Raw genomic sequence first — 21,611 nt, 5'->3', positions numbered from 1 at the left:
CGCCGCCTTCCCGCTAGAACTTTCCCCTGTCGCGACTTCCCGCCTCCGCCACAACTGCCGCCGACCCGGCGTGGGGCGGGGGCGGGTTCTCAGCCCGGCCCCCCTCCGCCCGGCCCGCTCGCGAAGGGAGTAACTGCGAGGCGGGGCAGGGTCTCCGCGCCCACCGCCCTGCGCCCCCCGCCGCGGGTCGGCGCCGCCGCGGAGCGCGAACGAGTCCGGGCAGGTCCTCCACCGCGGCCGCCCTCGGGGGCGGGGACAGGGGCGGGGACAGGGTCAAGTTTCGCTACGTCACGGTTCCCGGGAAGGTCCCCTTATAAGAGGCGAACGTGGGCGCGAGAATCGCCCAGACCTGAGAGGTCCCCGGCCCGAGGGCTGTGCGCTCTCCAGTCGGGTCGTGCCCGCCCGCTCCGGCCCGTCTTCGGCCCGCGGTACAGCTCGCCTCCTGCTGCCCCAAGGGGCTCGGGGTGGGGGCCTAAGGTCCCCGGGGTTTTGCAGCACAGCTCCCGGTGGCTGCCTGTGAAGATGCCTGGGAGGAAGGCGCGTAGGAGCGTGCAGCCGAGCCCTCCGCGGGCCCCGGCAGGTAGGGAGCCGCTGGGGCCCGCGGGGATCCTGGCCGGGGCGGGGGCCGGGGTCTCGGTCTCGGTCCGGGTCGGCACGCGGCCTCCAGGTCGGGCAGGTCTGTGCCCTTGCACATGCTTTGGGGGGCGCCTGCAGGAAGTTCTTCAGGGGTTTTACCCTGGACGGTGGAGACGGCGAGGGAGGAAACCCGATTTGGGATGCAGATCGGGATTTTAGTGGAGGCAGAAAGCCTCTTCTTCGCTTCGCTTGCTTTCCATCCCCACTTGCCCTGCCCCGGGGCCACGGGGAGAAAAAGTGCAAGTGCCGGCTGCAGTCACGAGGAGAAAGTCACTGTCGCGGCAGGTGGGGACGGGAGAGGCTCCGGGAGCTGCCTGGCGACCAGCCCTCTTCCGCCGGAGTCGGGGACCATTGAGGGCCCCGCTCTGAGTGTTGCCACTCCCGGGTCCCCAACACAAACAAAGCGGTCCATAGCGCTTGATCCTATCACGGCTCCTCCACAGAAGACTGATGGAGCGTTCCGGAGGCCCTGCGAGGACCACTGCGGTCAGGAGCCTAGAAAATCGTGCTTCTTTGTTGAGTGTAACATTTTGACAATCGTTATTAGTTGTGGAGCTGGGATAGGAGAAGAACTGGAGTTGGTCTCCAGTGGTTTTTAATCCATCCACTCTCCCCACCTCCCTCCATAAAGCCCAACCAAATAACTTTTTAGACCCGCCCTCTCCTTTATAAATCTTAGCAAACAAGGCAGCCACCCGCTAAGGCGCGGCAGCAAAGAAGGCAGCAAGGCTCTGGGCTCGAAATCCGTCATACTGCTATTGCATCAGACGATAATGGCCCCCTTTTAAGTTGGTTTCGCTTTATAGGGCCCATGAGGCGTGCAAAGGAAGTGGTGCATTTCCAACCTGGCCATGGCTAAGTGGGCACCAGGCTGCTCTCTCTGGCTCTTACTTGGGAGGCAAAAAGCTTTGCCCACCTTTAGTGATGTTCAAGAATTCTCCGGTGTCCAGAGGGCCTAACCTGAGCATAACCTTTCTGCCATTTAACTTCATTCCCAATAACATGGGGCAGCAGAAAGGGCCCTCTTAAACTCGATTCGATAGTAATACATCTTTTTATTGAGATGTAAGTGACATATGACATTGGATTAGCTTTGATTTGACATATGTATATATCAAATGATGATGATGCCATGTATGTATATACTGTGAAGTGATTGCCAAATAGCTTTAGTTAACATCCCTCACCACACATAGTTTCAATTTTATTACTACATGTATAGAAGTGTAATTAACAGAAAAATTCAGGAAACAACCAGCAGCGAGTTTCTGCCCCCTCTTTTGGGGAAAGAGATCATTTTTTCCCTTAAAACCCTTTTATAATCCTTTTTCTTAAATTAATATTCATTTAATGACAATATCTCACTTATAAAAAGTAGTCAACTTGTGAATTAAACATATTTTCTGCTTCACTCATAAAGGCAGTGTGGATTGGCACAAATTGGGTTTGTAAGAAGAATTTGGTTTACAGTAAAATGTAAATTTCTAAGTTATTTTAGAGAATGTGGACTTATTTTTGATAAAAGATTTTATGAGGGGCACCTGGGTGGCTCGGTCGTTAAGCGTCTGCCTTTGGCTCAGGTCATGATCTCAGGGTCCTGGGATCGAGCCCCGCATCGGGCTCCCTGCTCCACGGGAAGCCTGCTTCTCCCTCTCCCACTCCCCCTGCTTGTGTTCCCTCTCTCGCTGTCTCTCTCTCTGTCAAATAAATAAATAAAAATCTTAAAAAAAAAAAAAGATTTTATGAGTCTTACAAGAAAATTTCAAAGAGTTTTTCAATGAGGGTAAGAATACATTTAGAGGGGCGACTGGGTGGCTCAGTTGGTTAAGCGTCTGCCTTCAGCTCAGGTCATGATCCCCGGGGCCTGGGACTGAGCCCCGCATCAGGTTCCACATTGGAGAGCTGAGCAGGGAGCCTGCTTCTCCCTCTCCCTCTGCTGCATCCCCTTCTTGTGCTCTCGCTCTCTCTGTCAGATGAATAAAATCTTAAAAAAAAGAGGAAAAATAATACATTTAGATTTGTCTATTAATGAAGGCATAATCTGAGCTGTGAATTACTGCCATTTAAAAAATAAATCCTACTTGAAAACAATATACAAGAGCTTAGAATTTGACTTCTGTTCCCCCAACCATCCTTCAGTGAGCAAGAAGAGGATGACATCACCTGAGGCTGGCCAAGGCTTGCTAACTCTGTGGTGTATGACAGAAATGTCCGAATTTTTATTTTCCTCCACCATAGCAATTTCTTTCTTTCTTTTTTTTATTAACATATAATGCATCATTTGTTTCAGGGGTACAGGTCTGTGATTCATCAGTCTTACATAATTCACAGCGCTCACCATAGCACCTACCCTCCCCAATGTCCATCACCCAGCCACCCCATCCCTCCCACCCCCCTCCACTCCAGCAACCCTCAGTTTGTTTCCTGAGATTAAGAGTCTCTTATGGTTTGTCTCCCTCTCTGGTTTCATCTTGTTTCATTTTTTCCTCCTTTCCCCTATGATCCTCTGCCTTGTTTCTCAAATTCCACATATCAGTGAGATCATATGATAATTGTCAGAAATGTCCATATTGAAAGAAAGATGACATTTGGTTCTTGTAGTAGGCTTTTTTAAAAAAATATTTTAGAGTAAACGTCTTTATTCTTAACTATTCTTTTTTTGGTTTATGAGTCACAATGTGTCAGTGTATGGTGTATGTGTGTGTGTGTGTGTGTGTGTGTGTCCGCTCACGCGTGCTAAGTCACCTTTCTCACATTCACAAAATGGGTGTACATAAAGCTCAAGTTAAGATAAATGCTTCACTGAATATAAATACTCAGCTTGTCCCTTGGATGGGCACATTAACTCTTGCTGGTTGCAGTTTGTAATATCAATGTGATTTTAATGTTTTGCTTTCCTTTTCAGAGACCGAAGTGGAGTGTGCCATTCAACTCAGGAGGTTTGGAGACAAACTGAATTTCCGGCAGAAACTTCTGAATCTGATATCCAAACTCTTCCGCTCAGGAACCTGACTGTTTTGGAAGCTTTTGAATGAGGAGATTCCTTTAAAACGGAAGATTCCCCAGTAGGTGCAAATTTCATCAGTTAGAGGAAATGCCTTCTAATGGAGACGATTGGGAGGGAGATCTCACTTGCTTTTTGGATGCCCTTGGAAACCAAGATGGAATACATCAAAGATGGATTTCTGTTGGAGATTTCCCAGAAGTCATTTTTTTGGGTTGCGAGGACGTTATAAAACCATTTTGTTTATTTTAAAGCAAGAATGGTGGAGCTTTGAAAAATATGGAATTAATTACTTATACATTTTGTTTTTACTTCGAAGATTATTCTGGTAATTTTGCTGAAGGTTGCTATCCACTCTGTCCAGCGGAGTTGGCAAATGAATAGACTGTGGGCAGGGGCAAAGAAACGGAATGTATTCAGTGTTGGGTTTTATTTTTGGATGACAACTCCACAAAGTGTTGTATAATATTTGCTTTATATATTATCTTGTTAAAAGTAAGGATTTCATTCTGAGAACACTGAATGTCAGAGAATGTGGATTCCATAGGTCACTACAAAATATAAAATGATTTGAAAGCTTGTTTCTTTTGACTCAAAAATGTATTGACACAAAAATGTATCTGTTCAGATGACCCTTCCTTGAATTATGTTTCTGTGAGTCTTACCTGCAAAGTCTGTACTTGGAAAAATGTGATGGAGGTGTTACTTGGTGCCAGTAAGATTCTTGCAGGTAGAATGTTAAAACATAAAGAGTACGGGGATTTTGTAGAATGAGAAATAATAGGGGAGAAAAAGCAATTTAGACTTTTTTACTGCTGTAATTAACACTTAGTAAAACAAATATTCTACAGTCACTTGATAAGATGAATGTGTTTCTAAAGAAGTTTCTAAAATCTGTAAAATGCCCTTTCTCAGATTAGTCAGTGTATGTCTTATAAGAAGTGCTCTTTTAAGAGAAATTAAGCATGTTTTACATAGTTGGGATATACTTTTTTTAAAAAAAGAGAACGGGATTGCTCATCCAGAATAAAAATGCCATATATGTGTAATTTGCATTAGAATAATATGTAGATTCTGAGAAAGGTTTCATGAATTTCACTTTTTTATTGTTAAAAGGCCAGGCTGTCAACAAAGTCCCCAGATATATAAAAAAAGAAATAATAATGTCATGACTGAATTTCCGTAAGAATAATCTTATTTATTTTACCTATTTATGATTAAAATATTTTTTTGTTTAGTTTGAAAATGTCTATTAGTTAAAGTTACAGTTTTAGGTTATGAGACAAGGCTTTCGTAACCACTTGAACTTTTCGTAACCACTTGAACTTTTGCTATAGGGTATGGACACTTTAGATGAAACATTACCTCAGCATCTGTTTTTGCTTCAGTATTATTTAGTCACAACGATGCTTTTTGTCTGTCTAGAGGCAGATATTTTGCCATTTGGATATTTATGGTCTGTAACTGTATTTATACATACAAAACTTGGATACTGTAGCTGTAAACTATTAAAAATTATCACCATTCTTTTTTATGTGTTCCTTTTTGTCATCACGTCACCGGCCCAGTGTTCATTATGAAACCAAAATTGTTTTACCAGTTTCCGTCAGCAGGCCCCTTCTGACCACCACATCTTCAGTCACAGTTCTGTCGCCGGAGTGGGACATGCAGGGACATTTAGCCTGATTTCTGCTGTCAAGGGACTTACCATTTAATCGGGAGAAGAAATAGTGAAAAAGAAGACCTTCGTGCCTGGCGTAGGTCATGAGTGCCTTAGTGCCTGGACAGTGACTTATCGAAAGTAGCCTTCAGAGATCCGTGATCTCCTTAGAGGTGCTGTGCGCCCCCCTCCTTGGCTGCTCGGGGAGCCTCCGCCAGGCTAGAGGAGCTTCTGGTTGGTTTCCTTGACAGTGGCCTCACACTTCTCCCCTCCTCTGCCCCAACCCTGAGGAGCAAGTCTTGCTTCATCTGATGCTAGTCATGTGCAGAAGGAGTGGCTTTCCTGTTAGAGGGTGAGAACCCACGAGATACTCCTAGTCGGTAGCATCTTCAGGCTGAAACCCTGCAGTGTAAGTTGCCTCCCTCAGACGGGGAGGGCGAGAGGAGGGGCTACCGGAGGAAGGTGACCCCGTGAGAGGGGACAGCTGGCGGAAGGGCATGAAAGGCCCCTGGGGCATCGCAGGAGCAGGCAGAGAGATTGGCTCCCTAAAGGGCAGTGGGGGGGGGGGCAGTGTGCATGATTTGATTTGAGGGTCTCTGGAAGAGGAACTCCTGCCCCTCTGCACTGGTGGTAATGAGTTTTGCTAAAAGTACCCTTGCTGCTCTTTTTTTATATAAGGAGTAGCACAGGAAAGCTTTGGGACAATGCACAATCTTCAGGTAAGAGGACTATACGTTTTCAGAGAACTCTTTTTTTTTTTAAGATTTTATTTATTTGAGAGAGAGAGAGCACGAGCAGTGGGGAGGGGCAGAGAGAGAGGGAGAAGCAGGCTCCCTGGTCAGCAGGGAGCCCGATGCGGGGCTCCATCCCAGGACCCTGAGATCAGGACCTGAGCCCAAGGCAGACACTTAACCGACTGAGCCACCCAGGCGCCCCAGAGAACTCTTAATGTCCAAAAACTCCCAGGATGCCCACATAATTGTAATTGTAAATATTGACTAACAAAAAGCTACCAGGAATTAAAAAATAGTTTGACTTGCATTTATATTCAAGAGAAAGCCCCCATAACCTTTCTATTTGAAAAGTCACCTAGAAATGGCAATGTGCTGTTAGTAAAATGCATACAAAAATATAATTCTGCTTATAAATACTTAAAGTTAGTTTAAAAATTGAATAAGAAAAAAAAAATCACTGCCTTTGGCACAAACCTGTTTGCAATCCTTCACATTAACAAAGTTACTGTCGTTGCCTCCAGCAAATAGAGGGGAAGGCCTCCCGGGCTTTGTGTCTTGGATTAAAACAACAGTGAATCACTTTAGCAGAGCACAGTCTCTCATCTTTTGAAACTGCGGCAAAATGATGGACCTTTAGGAAAAAAAATAAAATCAGAAATGCAATAATACCAGAATTAAGAAGCTGTGACTATTACTGAAGTAACTGAAGAAAGATCTAATCCCACGGACGCTTCATTCTGAATCCTAAATATACTAAACCATTTAAAAAGTGTGCCTCAAATTTCAAGAACTATATTTTGTTCATTTTTCTTAAGATTTTATTTATTTGGGGGGGTGGATCTGGAGGAGGGCAGGGGACAAGCAGGCTCCACACTGTGCTGTGCAGAGCCCAATATGGGGCTGGATCCCACGACCTCGTGATCATGATCTGAGCCGAAACCAAGAGTCGGATGCTCAACCAACTGAGCCACCCAGGCATCCCTATTTTTAATTTTTATAAACTGGACAGAATTTCTTCTGAAGCTATCTCCTTGTATCATTTGAATGTGTAAAGGAATTAAAGTCCCCAAAACAAATATGGTCAGGTAAAAATGGGCTACACGTCAAGGGATAACATGACATGCTTTGGTAAACTGTCCTATGTTGGTAGGTTTTTTTTAAGTTTATTTATTTATTTTTTGTAATCTCTACACTCAGGGTGGGGTTCGAACTCATGACCCAGAGAGCAAGAGGTGCATGCTCCTCCAACTGAGCCAGCCAGGTGCCCTTCCTATGTTGATAGTTTTATTTGAGATGTTTTTATCAGCTCTCCTTCCGTTATTAATCAATAATACATGTATATAATTGCATAATTTACATTTACACAAACAAAGAGAAAACCAGCAACGACCATCTCCTCAGTAATTCAAGATTTTGCATACTCAACAGAGTATAGCTTATAGAACTTTGATTATCAAAGTCTCTGCCAAAGCAAGTTTTCCTTGTCTGGTGAATTTATTTATCTCTGTGTATGTGTCTTTCCTGTGCTTAGGGGAAATGCCTGTATTGTCTCTCTACAAATACTAAATACTGCCCAAGTAACTGATCATTTCAGGGACTGTGTGGGCTGGGGAAGGATGCAGGTAAGAAATGGGGAGTAGAGAAAAGGGACAGAGATCTCTTTGTGCTGCAATTTGCAATTACTAAAGGATACAGAAATCCAATCAAAAACTTTAGAAATTTTCAGGTTTCACCATCTTGAGTCTATACTGATTCCCTTATCTCACGTATACAGCTGATTCCATACAAATCAGTGGTCATGGCACTCATTAATGAACACTGTAATTTTTAATTTAATTTAATTTTTTTTTTTAAGTAAACTCTGCCCAACTCACAACCCTGAGATCAAGAGGCACATGCTCTACCCACTGAGCCAGCCAGGGGCCCCTGAATACTGTAATTTTTTATGTGTAAATCGAGGAGATGAGAAATAGTTCTAAAGAAACAATGCAAACACTCCAGTCAAGGCCTTGTCACTTTCCAGCCCTGAGAACTTAGAAGTTCATTAACTTCTAGCCTGTGCGCCCACAGGGAAAATGGAATAATGCTCCTTCACAGGGCAATAGCGTGAGGACTGATATTACAGGCGAGTGGGAACAAAAGTCACTTATCTGTCTATCACCGATCTCTTTATCATCTGTCAATGTATCTACGAACGAGATAAGTTGTTTCCTTTAGTCTGAAGACTCTGTGTGCTGTGATTTGGGTTTTTTAATCCCTTGCAATAACTCTGCCTCCCGTCAACACACACACACACACACACACACACACACAGCCCTTTGGGCCGGAACAGCATAAATTGTGAAAATCTTGCCAAACTCTTCGAACCTTTGTCACAGGGAATGCTCCACCAGGAAGACAACTGGATCTTGAGAATAGTCACCTCTGAGCATGATGAGGAGCAGAGAGCGCCCTGCTTTGGAATCAAGGCCAAGCCATCAATGAGCCGTGAGACTCTGAGCAGGGCAGCCTGTCTGAGCCAGAATGATTCCTCTGCATCCCCTCTAAGGTCATTTGTGGTTTGAGACAGAGAATGGGATGGCAGAGGGGTCTGGAGAAGATCTCCTACCACACTCCCGGTCCTACCAGCCCCACTCCTGCACGTAGCATAAGAGTAAACGGAAGGGTTTGCAAAAAGAAGTAGGAGGGTGGGTTTAAAACCCCCCTCCAAAAATCTATTTGCCAAATTCTTCTCCTAAACATTGATTCGAAGTCCTGGAGGAGGCTGGGCAGAAACCTCTTGGACTTAGAAGTATGTTCCTGGATGTGAAAATTCCCCATGGGCTCTGGCTTCCCTGATGGAAGGCGGCTTCGTATATGTAGCTGAAAATAGATGGGGTCACCTGACAGGACACACCCTACTGTGCGAGTCTCTCACGTAATAGGTCATGGTTTCAAGAGCAAAACCTTTGTCAATACAATCCAGGCCCTCACTTTAGCTTCTGTTTTAAGGACTTTCAGAAATCAGTTTAACAAATTCAGAGTGAAACAGTCACACCCACCTGCAGTCTTCTTCCAGATCAGTTACTGTAACAAACACCAGAAAAATGAGGGAAGTGATGAGTGACAGATGGGGATTTAGGATTCCTTTACTTTGTAAGTCTGGGTCCCAGGCTGTTCCCCTAGGTGTGCTCTATACCGTACTGTCTGTGATTAGAAACTGCACAGTGCGTGGAGCCTGGGCTTGGGTTTGGGTTGGAAATGGAATGTACAAATGGCCCTTTGATATTTCTCGTGTCTTAGTAGAAGGCTCCTTTTCTTTTCAGCACTTTCTCTCACTAATGACCTCTAATGGAGCCGTGAGATCTGCCTATTTCCAATTGCACCTCTATTTTTAAAACCACAGACTTTCCCTGCAATCATCACTGGCTTTGGACTTTGGAATCAGCCACCGTTTTGCCACTTCTGCTTTGCAGGGCTCTGGATAAATGGCTTGATCTTGGTTTTCTTATAAAAGGGTGTAAGATACACCGATTTCAAAGCATCTTGAGAATCGAACGAGGTGAGAATGTGCAGTGTGTCTGGCTCACAGTCATGCTCAGTAAATGTCAGCTAACTTCAACTTCAAGACGGAGGCTTAGATATTGGCTTCCTTGCAGACCTATGGAAGATCTTGCCCAATTAAGATTATTAGGCTAAAATGAAAGCTTTTGAAAAAAAAAAAGGCTGGAGAGGAAGTGGCAGTTTTTCTCTTCATGAGGCCATCTGTTTTTAATTTATAACCTTCTAGTGATGGTAAAACATTTATTTTCACCCCATACGTAATAGGTTTCATGAATACTTTTGAGTTGCCCAAAGCCCCTGCATGTATTCATAGAAAAACTCAGGTCCTGATTTACAGCGTACCGACTCAAAAAATAGGAAGAAGTTCTTGTGTAGTTATTGTGGACTTGGCTGGATTAGGGTAAGTCTGTTTTCAGCAGGGAACCATAAAGGGCAGCCTCTCCCCTTAGATGAAACTGTGAAAATCTGTTCATCTGGAGGACAGAAGTTATATCCTGGCTGCTTTTGGTTTTGGCCGGAGGAAACCTGAGTTACATTCACCCACAGGGTTTCTCCATAGAGCTTCTTTGAGTCTGTGTTCAGATGAACAATACTTGCACAAGATAAATACTTCTTAGCGATCACTGGCAATATGCCAGGGACTTCAGAAACAGTTCTATTGTATCATCTCGTAGTCCCATATTTGGAAACTATGATTAGCTTTCCTATTTTATAGTGGAGAAACCAGCCTCAGAGAATCAGCAATTTCCCCAAAGTCGATTGGCAAATGGGTGGAACGCACATGGGATTTGAACTTGTGCCTTTCTAACCCCAGAGCAGTCTTCCCCTGCCACCACAATACAGCTGCTTCCCACAGGGGACTCGGGAAGGGCCCCATCCCAGAGGAAAGCTGGTTTGTTTTCCACACCAGTGCCTCATTAAATACAGCCAAGTTTTATACCTCTGGGTTTTCTGAGGGTGCGAGGTTGATGATTAAACCAGCTGATACGTGAAAGATACTGATAAGCGCCGGCCAGTTCACACCCCTCTAGCACAGCGCTGTCGCTGGTTGCTTCTCGGTAATTTCCAACCTCCAGGGATGGAAATGTGACCTCAGAAACGGTCTCACGTTATTCCAAGAAACGAACGAGAGGTGCTGCGGCATCTCATCTCCCGGAGGGATTTTGTAGTGGATGAGCTTGGAATTAATTTGAAAGATACACTCCCTGCCGGCTTGCTTTTTACCAGTTAATGCCACAACAGCACCTACTGGGACAGACCTGCAGGAGCTATTTGTAATGGGAAAGAAAAGGATTCAAAGAAGCCAGTCAAAACAGCAATTTGTGTGTTTTGTGGGCTGCCCCGCCGTATCCGCCCTATTTTCAGCAAAGCCAAGCAGGCTTAAGAAGGAAGAAGAAGTCGTTGCCACCATTTTTGTTTTTTTTTAACCAAACAATAGAGAACATCTAAATGAACCAGTCTGCCTTCTAGATGATTCATTTGGACAAGTGCTGGAGGAGGGGCAGGGAGCAATGGGTGATTGTGGCGATTATGAAATCCTTTTGTTTTATGAAGGTTACTTTTTAGTAAGAGATTCTCAGATCCTCTGTGTTGAGGAAACATACATGTTTATCAGAAAGCAGAGGGGGAAAATATCCTCCTTTGTCTATCTTAAAAAAAAAAAAAAAGACACACCACAATACACCGTCTGTAAGTAAAGTGCAGAAATGCTCCTTTCCTCTTCTTGAAACTTTTATTGGTGTTGCGTTAAAAGGAGCAGATTTCTGAGAATTAGGACTAAACTTTTATTTAACTTTCATAATATAGATATAGAAGAATATAAGGAAGTCAGGCTAACACTTCACAGATGACCCTTGGGGCCCTGGGAAAGTACCAGCCAGGATGATAAATCTGGGCTTTTCTTCCAGACTTGAAACTGACAGGAGGAAGGCTAGTGAGATGCCTAGGTGTGGCTCACTTATTAACCACACTTTTTCAAAAATAAGCTGGGAAATAATAAAAATGTATATTTCTATATGTTTAGAAACACACTCTGTGGGTCATTTTCAACCCAAATCATCTTATAGATATATTGTAGATATATTGGAATTCTCTTCACAACAAATCTTGCCAACAGGACATAGATATTAGCCCCTTTCTTTTTTACAGCATTTTACTGTTTCATCCCTAAAGACTATGGAAAGTTTCCTAGCCCTGGTTTGCCTGAACCTGTCCTGGTTTTAAAACTGAAAATCTCATGTCCTCGAAATGCCCTCTAGCCTGGGCAATCTGGGACAGTTCGCTCAGCCCTGTGTGGTTGTAATGTGTTGGCACATGTATCTTTGGCAAATCAATCTCTGCGGATCTTCATTGAAATAAACTACATTTCACTTCTCTTTTCCACTTTTGGCTCATTTGTGAAAAGCGGATCATCATAACTTCCTAGCCCTGTGGAATCCCAGGGTTCATAAGGGGACTAAAAGAGTACATGGATGCAATGCTCCCAGCCCAGAGCCTGGCAGTTAGCAAGCCTCCAGTAAATAGCTGCTGAAAAAAAATGCTCCGGGGGATTACAAAGAGTTTATGAAAGCCGAAGGTTATCATGGTTTTTATTGGAATCATTCAGTACATACTGAGTGAAGACATGAAGAAAGTCGTGATTCATGGACTTTGCAGTTTAGTTGGGGAAACAGATGAGCACAACCAGATGAAACATGCAAATGGTCCAGAATTAACAGTTATAAACCATGAAGGTGTTTGTTGGAGAAAGGGAAAAATTCACATAGGGTCAGGTTTTTCTTTTTTTTTCCGAAAGATTTTATTTTTTTAAGTTCTCTACCCCTAAAATAGGGCTCGAACTCACGACTCTGAGATCGAGAGTTTCATGGGTGTTTTTTATTTCAGAGAAAGATGTTGTTTATGAGATAAGTTATTTCACTATCAGAATTGCCAATGACTCAGAAGTTTTAACAGGCAGGTCTACAAGTTATGTATCATTAGGACGCTTCTTCAAAGGTTAGTTGACTTCCTCAAACATATCTATTTTTATCATCTTAATCTGTCTTTCACCTCCATTTTTTCATAGATGCTGTTTTCTTACAGACTACTAGTAGCCTAATTGCCACATCTCAAGGCCTCTTAAGATTGCATCATACTCAACCCCAGAGCATCACCTCCTCCTTCAAACTTATGTAAAGTGATTAGCATACCACATCATGTGCCCGAGTCCTCTTCACTCTTCTTAGCAAGTTCCTCTTTCCTCTTGGTCTTTAAATGTCAGTTTCCCAAGGGTCTGCTTTCACCGTGTTCTCTAAGACTAATGACCTCGCGTGTGCCCTTTAAGCTAATTGATTTTCAATCTTCATCTCCATCTGGCTTCTCCCCCTGGCACCAGGCCAGACTCTGTTACTCTCTGAGACATTTTCACTTTCTAGGATTTGTTTATAGTTTTTCATTAATTTTGGATTCCTCTCCTTCCCAATTTTGCAGCTCAGAGCTCTGTTAACCTTCAAGGCCAATGTCAAAAGCCATTTACTTGGGAAATATTTTCAGATTGCCCAGATCAGAAAGGACATTCTATCTTTTATATGTCCATAGCACATTTTTCTTATTATGATCCAATACTTGTTTAATTCATATTTATGTTAATTGATTTTATGTCAGCTTCTCTAACGTGATTAAAGCTCCTGCAGGTATAACATAGATCTAACTTGATTTTAATCTCTGTGTATCACTTAGCAAAATGATACTCATTTACTCATTTATTCATTCATCCATAAGATAACTTTTGACACTGTGTTCTACATTTGACTAGAGAGATAAGGATAAAATAACCAAGAACCACATGTCACAGCCTCAAAAGTCTCAAGGCATAGTGGAAACACCAAGACAAAACCACATTGTTACAATTAATCTGCTAAATACAGTGTTAAGAGGTGAACACAGAGTGTTGCTCTGAGGCTCACGAAATGTGTGTGTGTGTTTGGCAGGAGGTATTGAAGTCTTCATGGAATATATGTTGCACGAAATGAGTGCATTAGTTATATATTGCTGTGTAACAAATTACCCCCAACTTTAGCAGCTTAAAACAATACACATTTATTATCTCACCGTTTCTGTGTCAGGAGTCTAGGCAAGGATTAAAGGGATCTTCTGCTTCAGGGTTTCTCACTCCAATTGCTAGGTTGCAATCAAGGTGTTAACTAGGGTTGTGGTCTCATATGAAGACTCAGATGGGCATGGATCTACTTCTAAGCTCTCCATGTGTGGGAAGGACTCAGATCTTTAAATGCTTGTTGGACTGAGGTCTTCAGTTCTTAACTGGTAGTTAGCTAGAAGCCACCCTCAATTTCTTGCCACATGGGCTTCCCCATCTTGTTTCATCAGAGAAGCATTCAAGAAGAATGTGTGAGAGAGAAAGAGAGAGAGCAAACAAGCAGAATCATAAACTTTTATAACCTAATCATGGAAATGACATCCCATCACTTTTGCTATATTATTTTTGTTAGAAGCAAGTCACCAGGTTCAACCCACACTCCAAGGGAGGGGATTACACAGGCCACAAATACTAGGATTTAGGGATCATGGATACCTATTTTTAAAGACTGTCCACAGCCACAATGAGTGAGAATGAGAAGCTAACTAGTTCATTTCTCTCAGAGGGACCAACAAGAGCAAATGTAGGATAAGGAGAATAACACAACATGTAAAGACACTTTGGTGCTGCTGGATCTTAAAGTTGAAAATAGGAGAGATAAGTAGAGTCAGGCTTGTCACATGAAGGGGCTTGGACTATATCTTGTAGAATGATTGTGCTAGTATAAGTAGGGAGCGACCAGTACGTTGATTTTTAAATGTCTCAGCCTAAGCTTATACAAAGGATGGATGTGAGGGACGTAAGTATAAAATCTGGAAAACCATAGAGGATATTGCTGTAAAAAGATGATGAAGGCCTCAGTGTTGTCAGTGGTTTAGGGTAGGAGAATCAGGGACAGATCTTAGATACGAAGAAGAGGTAAAGTTGATTGACTTTTACTTGCTGCAGTTGTGGGACATTTAGGTAGAAGCATCTAGCAGACAGTTTGGATATATAACTATGAAGCTCGGGGAAAACTTGGCCCAAAGTTTGGGAATTGTATGAATACTTACAACTAAAAAAGTTGGATAGAAATGAGATAAAAGATGAATCTGGGGGACGTCTGGCTGGCTTGGTGGGAAGAACATGCAACTCTTGATCTCGGGGTCCTGAGTTTGAGCCCCACGCTGGGTGTAGAGATTACTTAAAATAAATAAATAAGCTTAAAAAAAATGAACCTTGAACACAAGGTTTAGGAATGCGCAGAGAAAGAGAGGCCAATAAAAGAAAGAAGAAGGAATAATTATAATGGTCAAGGGAATATTTGCACTCAGGTGAGGAGGGGAGGTGACCAACAGGGTCAGATGCAGCAAAGAAGTCCATCAAGACAAAAATTAAATAGGGGCACTGGCTGGCTCGGTCGGTGGAGCATGTGACTCTTAATCTGGGAGTTGTGAGTTTGAGCCCCACTTTGGGTATAGAGATTACTTAAAAATAAAAAATAAAATATTTTTTAAAAAAGATAAAGGTTGAATACCATTTGCACATTCATGCACTCACTCAAGCCTTTATTCAGAAATGACTTCATGCGAGGCACTGAGATAGGTGTGGGCCGTGGACCAGGCAGACTTTATCCCTGCCCCCAGGGAAGTCACGAGTCAGATCCAGGTGGGCAGATGGACAGTGGAGACAGGTATAAGTGCCTAAAGAAAACAAACAGGGTGCCATGAGTGAAACCACAGGGAGCAAAATATTCAAGTGGAATCTTCCTCAAAAGCAGAGCAGAGAATAGCCTCAGAGTTCCCATTGGGGCATCTCTTGACCAAGCCAGGATGGAGGGCTGGTGCTCAGAGCCCTAGGAGCAGTCCTGCGTGGCTTCTGCATGCTGCCTTGTTTATATCCATGGAACAATAGGAGGTATATCACTTTCCTAGGGCAACCTTACAAAGTACCACAAATTGGGTGGCTTAAAACAGTAGAAATTCATTCTCTCAGAATGGAGGCCAGAAATCTGGAGGCCAGAAATCTGAAATTAAGGTGTCAGTAGGGCCACCCTCCCTCTGAAACCTGTAGAGAAGAATCCTTCCTGGCCTTTTCTCAGCTGGCAATCCTTGGCTTTCCTTGATTTCTAGATGCATGCATCACTCAATCTCTGCCTCTGTGATGACATAGCATTCTCCTTGTGTGTCAAGGTCTTCACATGGCCTCTTCCTCTTCTTATAAGGACACCAGTCATATTGGACTAAGGCCCATCCTAATGACCTCATCCTAACTTGATGACATCTGGAAAGACCCTATTTCCAATTCAGGTCACATTCATAGGGACTGGGAATCAGGACTTCAACATATCTGGGGGACACAATTTAACCCACAGCAAGAGGTATTCAGGATAATTAGTAAACTTCAAGAAGGCACTTTAAATGAACTTACGAATTGTAGTTATTATGTGATTTACCTGAGATCGGATCCATAAATGCATTGGTTAAGATAAACAGCAACCATTGCCTTTCTCATTATTTGTGGTACCTTGGTTGGTTTGGTCAGAGAAAATTATTGCTGATGAGTACTCACCACTAGGAGAGAAGGAAGAATATTGAGCTGGCTTCTTGTTAACTCAGATTCTTACTGCTGGGTGGGGGGCTGCTTTACCTTGCCAGGCCTTACTCATCATTTGCCTAAAGAAAAGTCTGACCTGACAGGGAAATCTCAGGGTGTCAAGGTCTCCCCTGAAATGGTGTTTAGGGCAGTAGTTTATTTCTTCAGAGGGGGGCCATTGCTTTGTCAAGGGAGCCCATGACTCAGTAATATTTGTGAGCCATTGAACTGGATCGGTGGTGGTGGCTTAGATTTAGTTACATGGGAGACTCCGTGCAGAGATTTAAAATGCTTTGTCTCAACCCTGGGGACGGAGATTCTCATTCCACTGGCCAGAAGTGGGGCAGCTCCCCAGATGGTTATAGTGTGCAGTTGGGCTGAGAACCACCAAACTAGAGGCTCCCACTCCCCACTCCTCCCTCTGTGCTTATATTCAGATTCTGATTCCCTCTGCTCTTTAAATAAGCAATAGGGCATATATGTCAGAACCATCATTGCTGTGAGGGAGGGCTTGTTAAGGCCCATGCCTATCATGATTTAAGGTAACTTCCATTGTACATTTAAAGAACTTCGTTTAAGCTCCTGGTGGATTCTACAGCTGCAAGGAGTGGGGGCAGGCAGCTAGCCTCTGAGGTCTCTGCCCCACCTCCTATACATATATGCTTCCAGAAGAATCAGAGCCACAGACAGGGATGCACAGCATAACTTCCAAGGGGGTGCAGTGAGAGGGGATGGCCATGCAAAACCCCCAGCTACGTGGGGGGATGTCTACAGGAAGGAAGGAGGATGGGGGGTGGGGGTGATGAGAACAGGGCCTCTAATGTAAGCCTGAAAAAGTGAGTCAGTTCAACGACCTGTGAATGCTGAGAAGGGCCACAGTTGCCTTTGTCGGGTGACTCAGCAGCTAATTTTCAGGAAGTGTTTTTTTTCTTCCTGTCGGTCTTTTTTTTTTTTAACGAGCTAGTGAAGGCAAACCAGTGGACAGGTTCTCTTTCAGGACTGAAAAGGACGTCAGCCTCTTCTGTCAGATATGGAAAGAGCTGTTTTGTTTTGTTCTTTTTTTTGTTGTTGTTGTTTGTTTTGTTTTGTTTTTGGTTTTTTTTGGTGCAAAATGGTGGTTTTATTAAAGCAGGGGGACAGAACCTGTGGGCAGAAAGAGCTGTTGCCCCTGGAAAGAGTTTTTAATTGTTTAATTAGCTACTCCCAGAAAGAATCCAATGACCCACACTTCTCTGCTTTTCCCTGCCGACTGTGACAGTATGAGCCAGGGGTCTCTGCCATCCACACGCAAATCAAGGCTGGCCACTCAGAAGACGTTGGTCCACAGTTAATCACCCAGACATGCAGAAACACACATGGCCTCCCCTTGTCATTTATCTCTCGGCAGACAGGAGAGCTGGGTGTGGGGTGTGGTGAATCTGCTCAGGGACATGGCCCCATGGGACTTGAAATCGCCCCTGCTAGCAGCTGGGATGACTCAGACCACGTTCTCCAGCCAACACAACGGGGCCTGGCAGGGTGGGGCCCAGTGCAGTCGGACACAAGAGACCTTCTTAGTTGCTTTCTTTTAAGCCGCAGGGTCTTCTAACAGGGTTGGATTGGAAGGATTGGAACGAGGAAGGATTAGCTACTGCCTCTAGGCCCCTGTTTTAATACTAGTTTACCCTTCTGATTGCATAACGTGTGCCAGCCCATTTAATCCTGACAGCAACGCTCAGGGCTAAGTATGGTTATCCCCCACTTTTTTTTTTTTTTAACAAGGGGGAAATTGAAGCTTAGAAGTTTTGGAAGCTTGCTCCAAGTCAGAAGACTAAATGCGGGGGTAGAGACTTGCCTTAGATCTGCCTGATTCCAAGGCCCATGTCCTCAGTCTTCGTGATGGAGCTGCCTCTGGCCTCTCCCTGTGGGGAGTTAATTCCAGCATTGTTGAGAGCCTACAATCCGCAAGGCGCTCAGGAGAATGTCAGTGTTGAAACGCGTGGCTCTGGCTAGCCAGGCGTCACTAGCTTCTAGGTACGTCGGGAAATGTTCATTTTAGTTTTGGTTCTTTGTCTCACCGGTGGTGTGACCCTGGCTAATTTTCTTAGTTCAGGATTCCTTTTTGTTCATAAAACGGAGATAACAAGACTACTGTCTTGCTAGACAAGAGAAGGGACTGGGACAGCGTATTGAAACTTCACTCATCTTTCACAAGATACCCGGGCTTCCTGAGATAACCAGCTGGGCTCATTCTGAACACTTTTAATGTTTTAATATAATCTTTTTAAAAAAAGATTTTTATTTATTTATTTGCGAGGGAGAGAAAGCACAAGGAGGGGGAGCTGCAGAGGAAGAGGGAGAAGCAGACTCCCCGCTGAGCAGGGAGCCTGATGCGCGGCTCAACCCCAGGACCCGGGGATCACGACCCGAGCCAAAGACAGACACCCAATCGACTGAACCACCCAGGTGCCCCTGTTTTAATATAATCTTAAGAGTATTTTAATTACAAAGATTAAGCAGTTCTCTTTTTATCCATATGTTTTTTTTTTCTTTTAAAGTTTACTGATATAGCGATTTTATTTATTTATTTATTTATTTATTTATTTATTTATTTTTAAGCAATCTCCATGCCCAAGGTGGGGCTCGAACTCACAACCCCAAGAATAAGAGCTGCATACTGTACTGACTGAGCCAGCCAGGAGCCCCTTATCCCATATGTTCTGAATTTTGATGTTTTACTTAAAGCATCTGAACAGTAGAGTGACCCGAATTTGGGGTTTACACTTAGCATCATTAACGAGAATGGCATTATCAGCTACTCGTTAGCCAAATATTTTGAGGATGTTAGACCTAAGAAACCCGTAACACACTTAGGCTGCTCAGTATGTGTATAATGCCCTGACAACACACCACACTTTATTCACATAGTCCTGCATTAATTCATTAATACATGACTTATTCAGCACGTACTAGGTGCTGTGCAGACAGTTTCCGGTCTCAGTTAGAACCTTGCACTGATGCGGTGTCATCCTTCACATGAGTTTCCTTTGTGTCGGTAGAATGGGGCCATCGTGCAGAAGTCATGGTTGTGGTAATGGTTAAGGAAAATGTCTTGGCTCATGGCCAGTAGGCAGCTTTTCAGATAAAGCCCATGATGACCAAGGAGACAATATTTTAAAGTGGGGAAAGCCTTGGACTTAGAGAAAGGAGAACCAGGTTCTTGTCCAAATGTTGCAACTAACTAGCTGAGAGAAATTGGGAAGACACTTATTTTCTTGATGTTAATTCTTACCTGGAAAAAAATGTCAAGTGTGTGTGTGTGTGTGTGTGTGTGTGTGTGTAGGGGTGGTAATTCCTTAAGTCCCATTGAAGATGTATGATCTTGGCTAATTTTCTTGTGATTTGGCACCTGTTCTATAGGCTGAGTACAAACCACCCTCTTACCCAACCAACGAAACCACCCAAACTCATCTCGGCAACATTTCCCATCTCCTGCTCAGATCCCCTGGATACACCAAGCAGTGGAAAACAGGTCTTAGTGCTGCTTTGTGTACGTTTATGCTGATCTCTCTGGCTGTTTCTGAATCCAAAGAAGACTCTCTGGTCTTTTTCAGAGCCTCCCATTGTCAGAGAAGGGTAAAAAAACAATCAAGGTTTCAATTCACCCTAAATAATAGTCTGAGCCGGGAGCAAAATCCTGACAGTCACTTGTGGCTTTCTGATAAAAACATTGTAGAATATTCTGGTCTTGAAGCCTGACCAGTTACTGCCACTTGCAAATCATTTCAAGTTTTTAATACTTTGAACATACCATGAGGTTGATTTTATCTTGTTCAATCTGCTGTGAAACAGGGAAATAAGCCATCGTGAACTGGCTAATGTTTAATTATGCCCAATGTAGTATTTCTAAACCGTGTTTCATATTGCCTTTGCAATCTCAACAGGAGGCTCCTTTCCATGGTTGTAGCTCTGATCTGACCACCCCAGATGACATGTGCCTTTGGAATGCCACCAAACACGTTTCATCTGCAGGAGGACGCCCGTGCCTGGCAAACCACGTGCCTTGTGCCGTCTCTGAGGGGTGTTTCCTTCTACCCGATAGCAGGCAACTTCTCTGTCAGGTCCAGTGTGACCACATCGTCCTATCTGATTCCTTGCCAGAGATTTCCACCAGATGACAGACCGCCTTTCTCTGTAAATCTTTTCCTAGGTAACTTATAGCTTTCTTTGATTGTTTTCGCCCCCAGCCAAACATAAAACGAGGGTGACATTTTTTTTCCCAGCTTTTTATTTTTATAGCATGGCAGGAAGATGCTTTGATACATTAACTGAGTTTTAAGTGGGTTACTCCAGGAACCTCCTGTTCTCGGGCAGACAAAAACCAAGCTCTGTTGCCTCAGCAGAGAATTGTCATCGCAGAATCAGAGAAACAAGGGCCAAACTCCTGGCTTTTAGTTTCCAGGTGGAAAAATGAAAAAGATTTGGAGGAACCAATGGTCAAGCAGAGCCCGTTCTCCCACAAGTGAAGACTAGATGAAGTTGCCCAAGACAGAAAAGACTGGAAGAGCAGGAGAGTTCAGTGAGGCTGGGGACAATGGGACGGCACATGGACAGTAGCAGGGTCCGCTGAAGCGAGCCTGGTCTGTCACCAGTACCAGGAAGCCGTGAGAAAGTATCCTTCATCTCCTTAGGGGTCCTTTCCTTCAGGGAGACCGCCCACAAGCAACACTTGCCTGTGTCATGAACCTTTGTTCACGGGCATCTCCTTACTGCTCACCACGGGGTTGGGGGGCGGCGGATGCTCATTTCAGCAATGGAGGCCGTGTGAGCTGTCAGGAAGGTGCCTGTCTAGTTCTTTTTGTTTTTCCCTTAACATCCTAATATGCTGCTTCCGAACAGAAGAATATTGGGTGTTGGCAGGCTCTCTGCTTCCAGTCTTCACACTTCAATAGACCTAGTTGAGATCGCAAAACTGTCAGAATATGGGGATTGATCAATTTAATGAACAATTGCAAATGAATGAATTCGGATGTGTTAATTCTGTACTCCTTTTAGGCACACATAAGAACCAGAACTATTCTTTGCACCTAAAAAATTTTAGTTCAAATTATTCATAGGATTTATTGTTCATTGAGGTGTTGATTCATTTTAAAAGCTAACGTACATGGTTAATTTGGAAGGATATGACTGGAGAATCATTTCTCTTTATCTGCACTCTTTTTTTTTTTAAGATTTTATTTATTTATTTGAGAGAGAGGGAAAGCATGAACAGTGGGAGGGGCAGAGGGAGAAGCAGACTCCACACTGGGCAGGGAGCCTGATGCAGGGCTCAATCCCAGGACCCTGAGATTATGACCTGACCCCAAGGCAGACGCTTAACCAACTAAGCCACCCAGGTGCCCCACT

At 43.8% G+C, this 21,611-nt stretch overlaps 1 protein-coding gene across 1 annotated transcript; it reads left to right on the top strand.

Moving 5' to 3' along the window:
• Positions 1-333: 333 nt before the first annotated feature.
• PMAIP1 (phorbol-12-myristate-13-acetate-induced protein 1) lies at positions 334-5,166 on the top strand. The gene is made up of 2 exons (XM_036101775.2): positions 334-580; positions 3,542-5,166. Exons 1-2 carry the CDS (start codon positions 523-525, stop codon positions 3,646-3,648), a joined length of 165 nt encoding a protein of 54 aa, XP_035957668.1. The 5' UTR covers positions 334-522; the 3' UTR covers positions 3,649-5,166.
• The last annotated feature ends 16,445 nt before the right edge of the window (positions 5,167-21,611 follow it).

This window comes from Halichoerus grypus, chromosome 13, assembly GCF_964656455.1.
Source record: "Halichoerus grypus chromosome 13, mHalGry1.hap1.1, whole genome shotgun sequence".
Taxonomy (NCBI): Eukaryota; Metazoa; Chordata; class Mammalia; order Carnivora; family Phocidae; genus Halichoerus; species Halichoerus grypus.
Note: the sequence above shows the minus strand (reverse complement) of the source record. Positions and strands in the feature narration are given on the sequence as shown.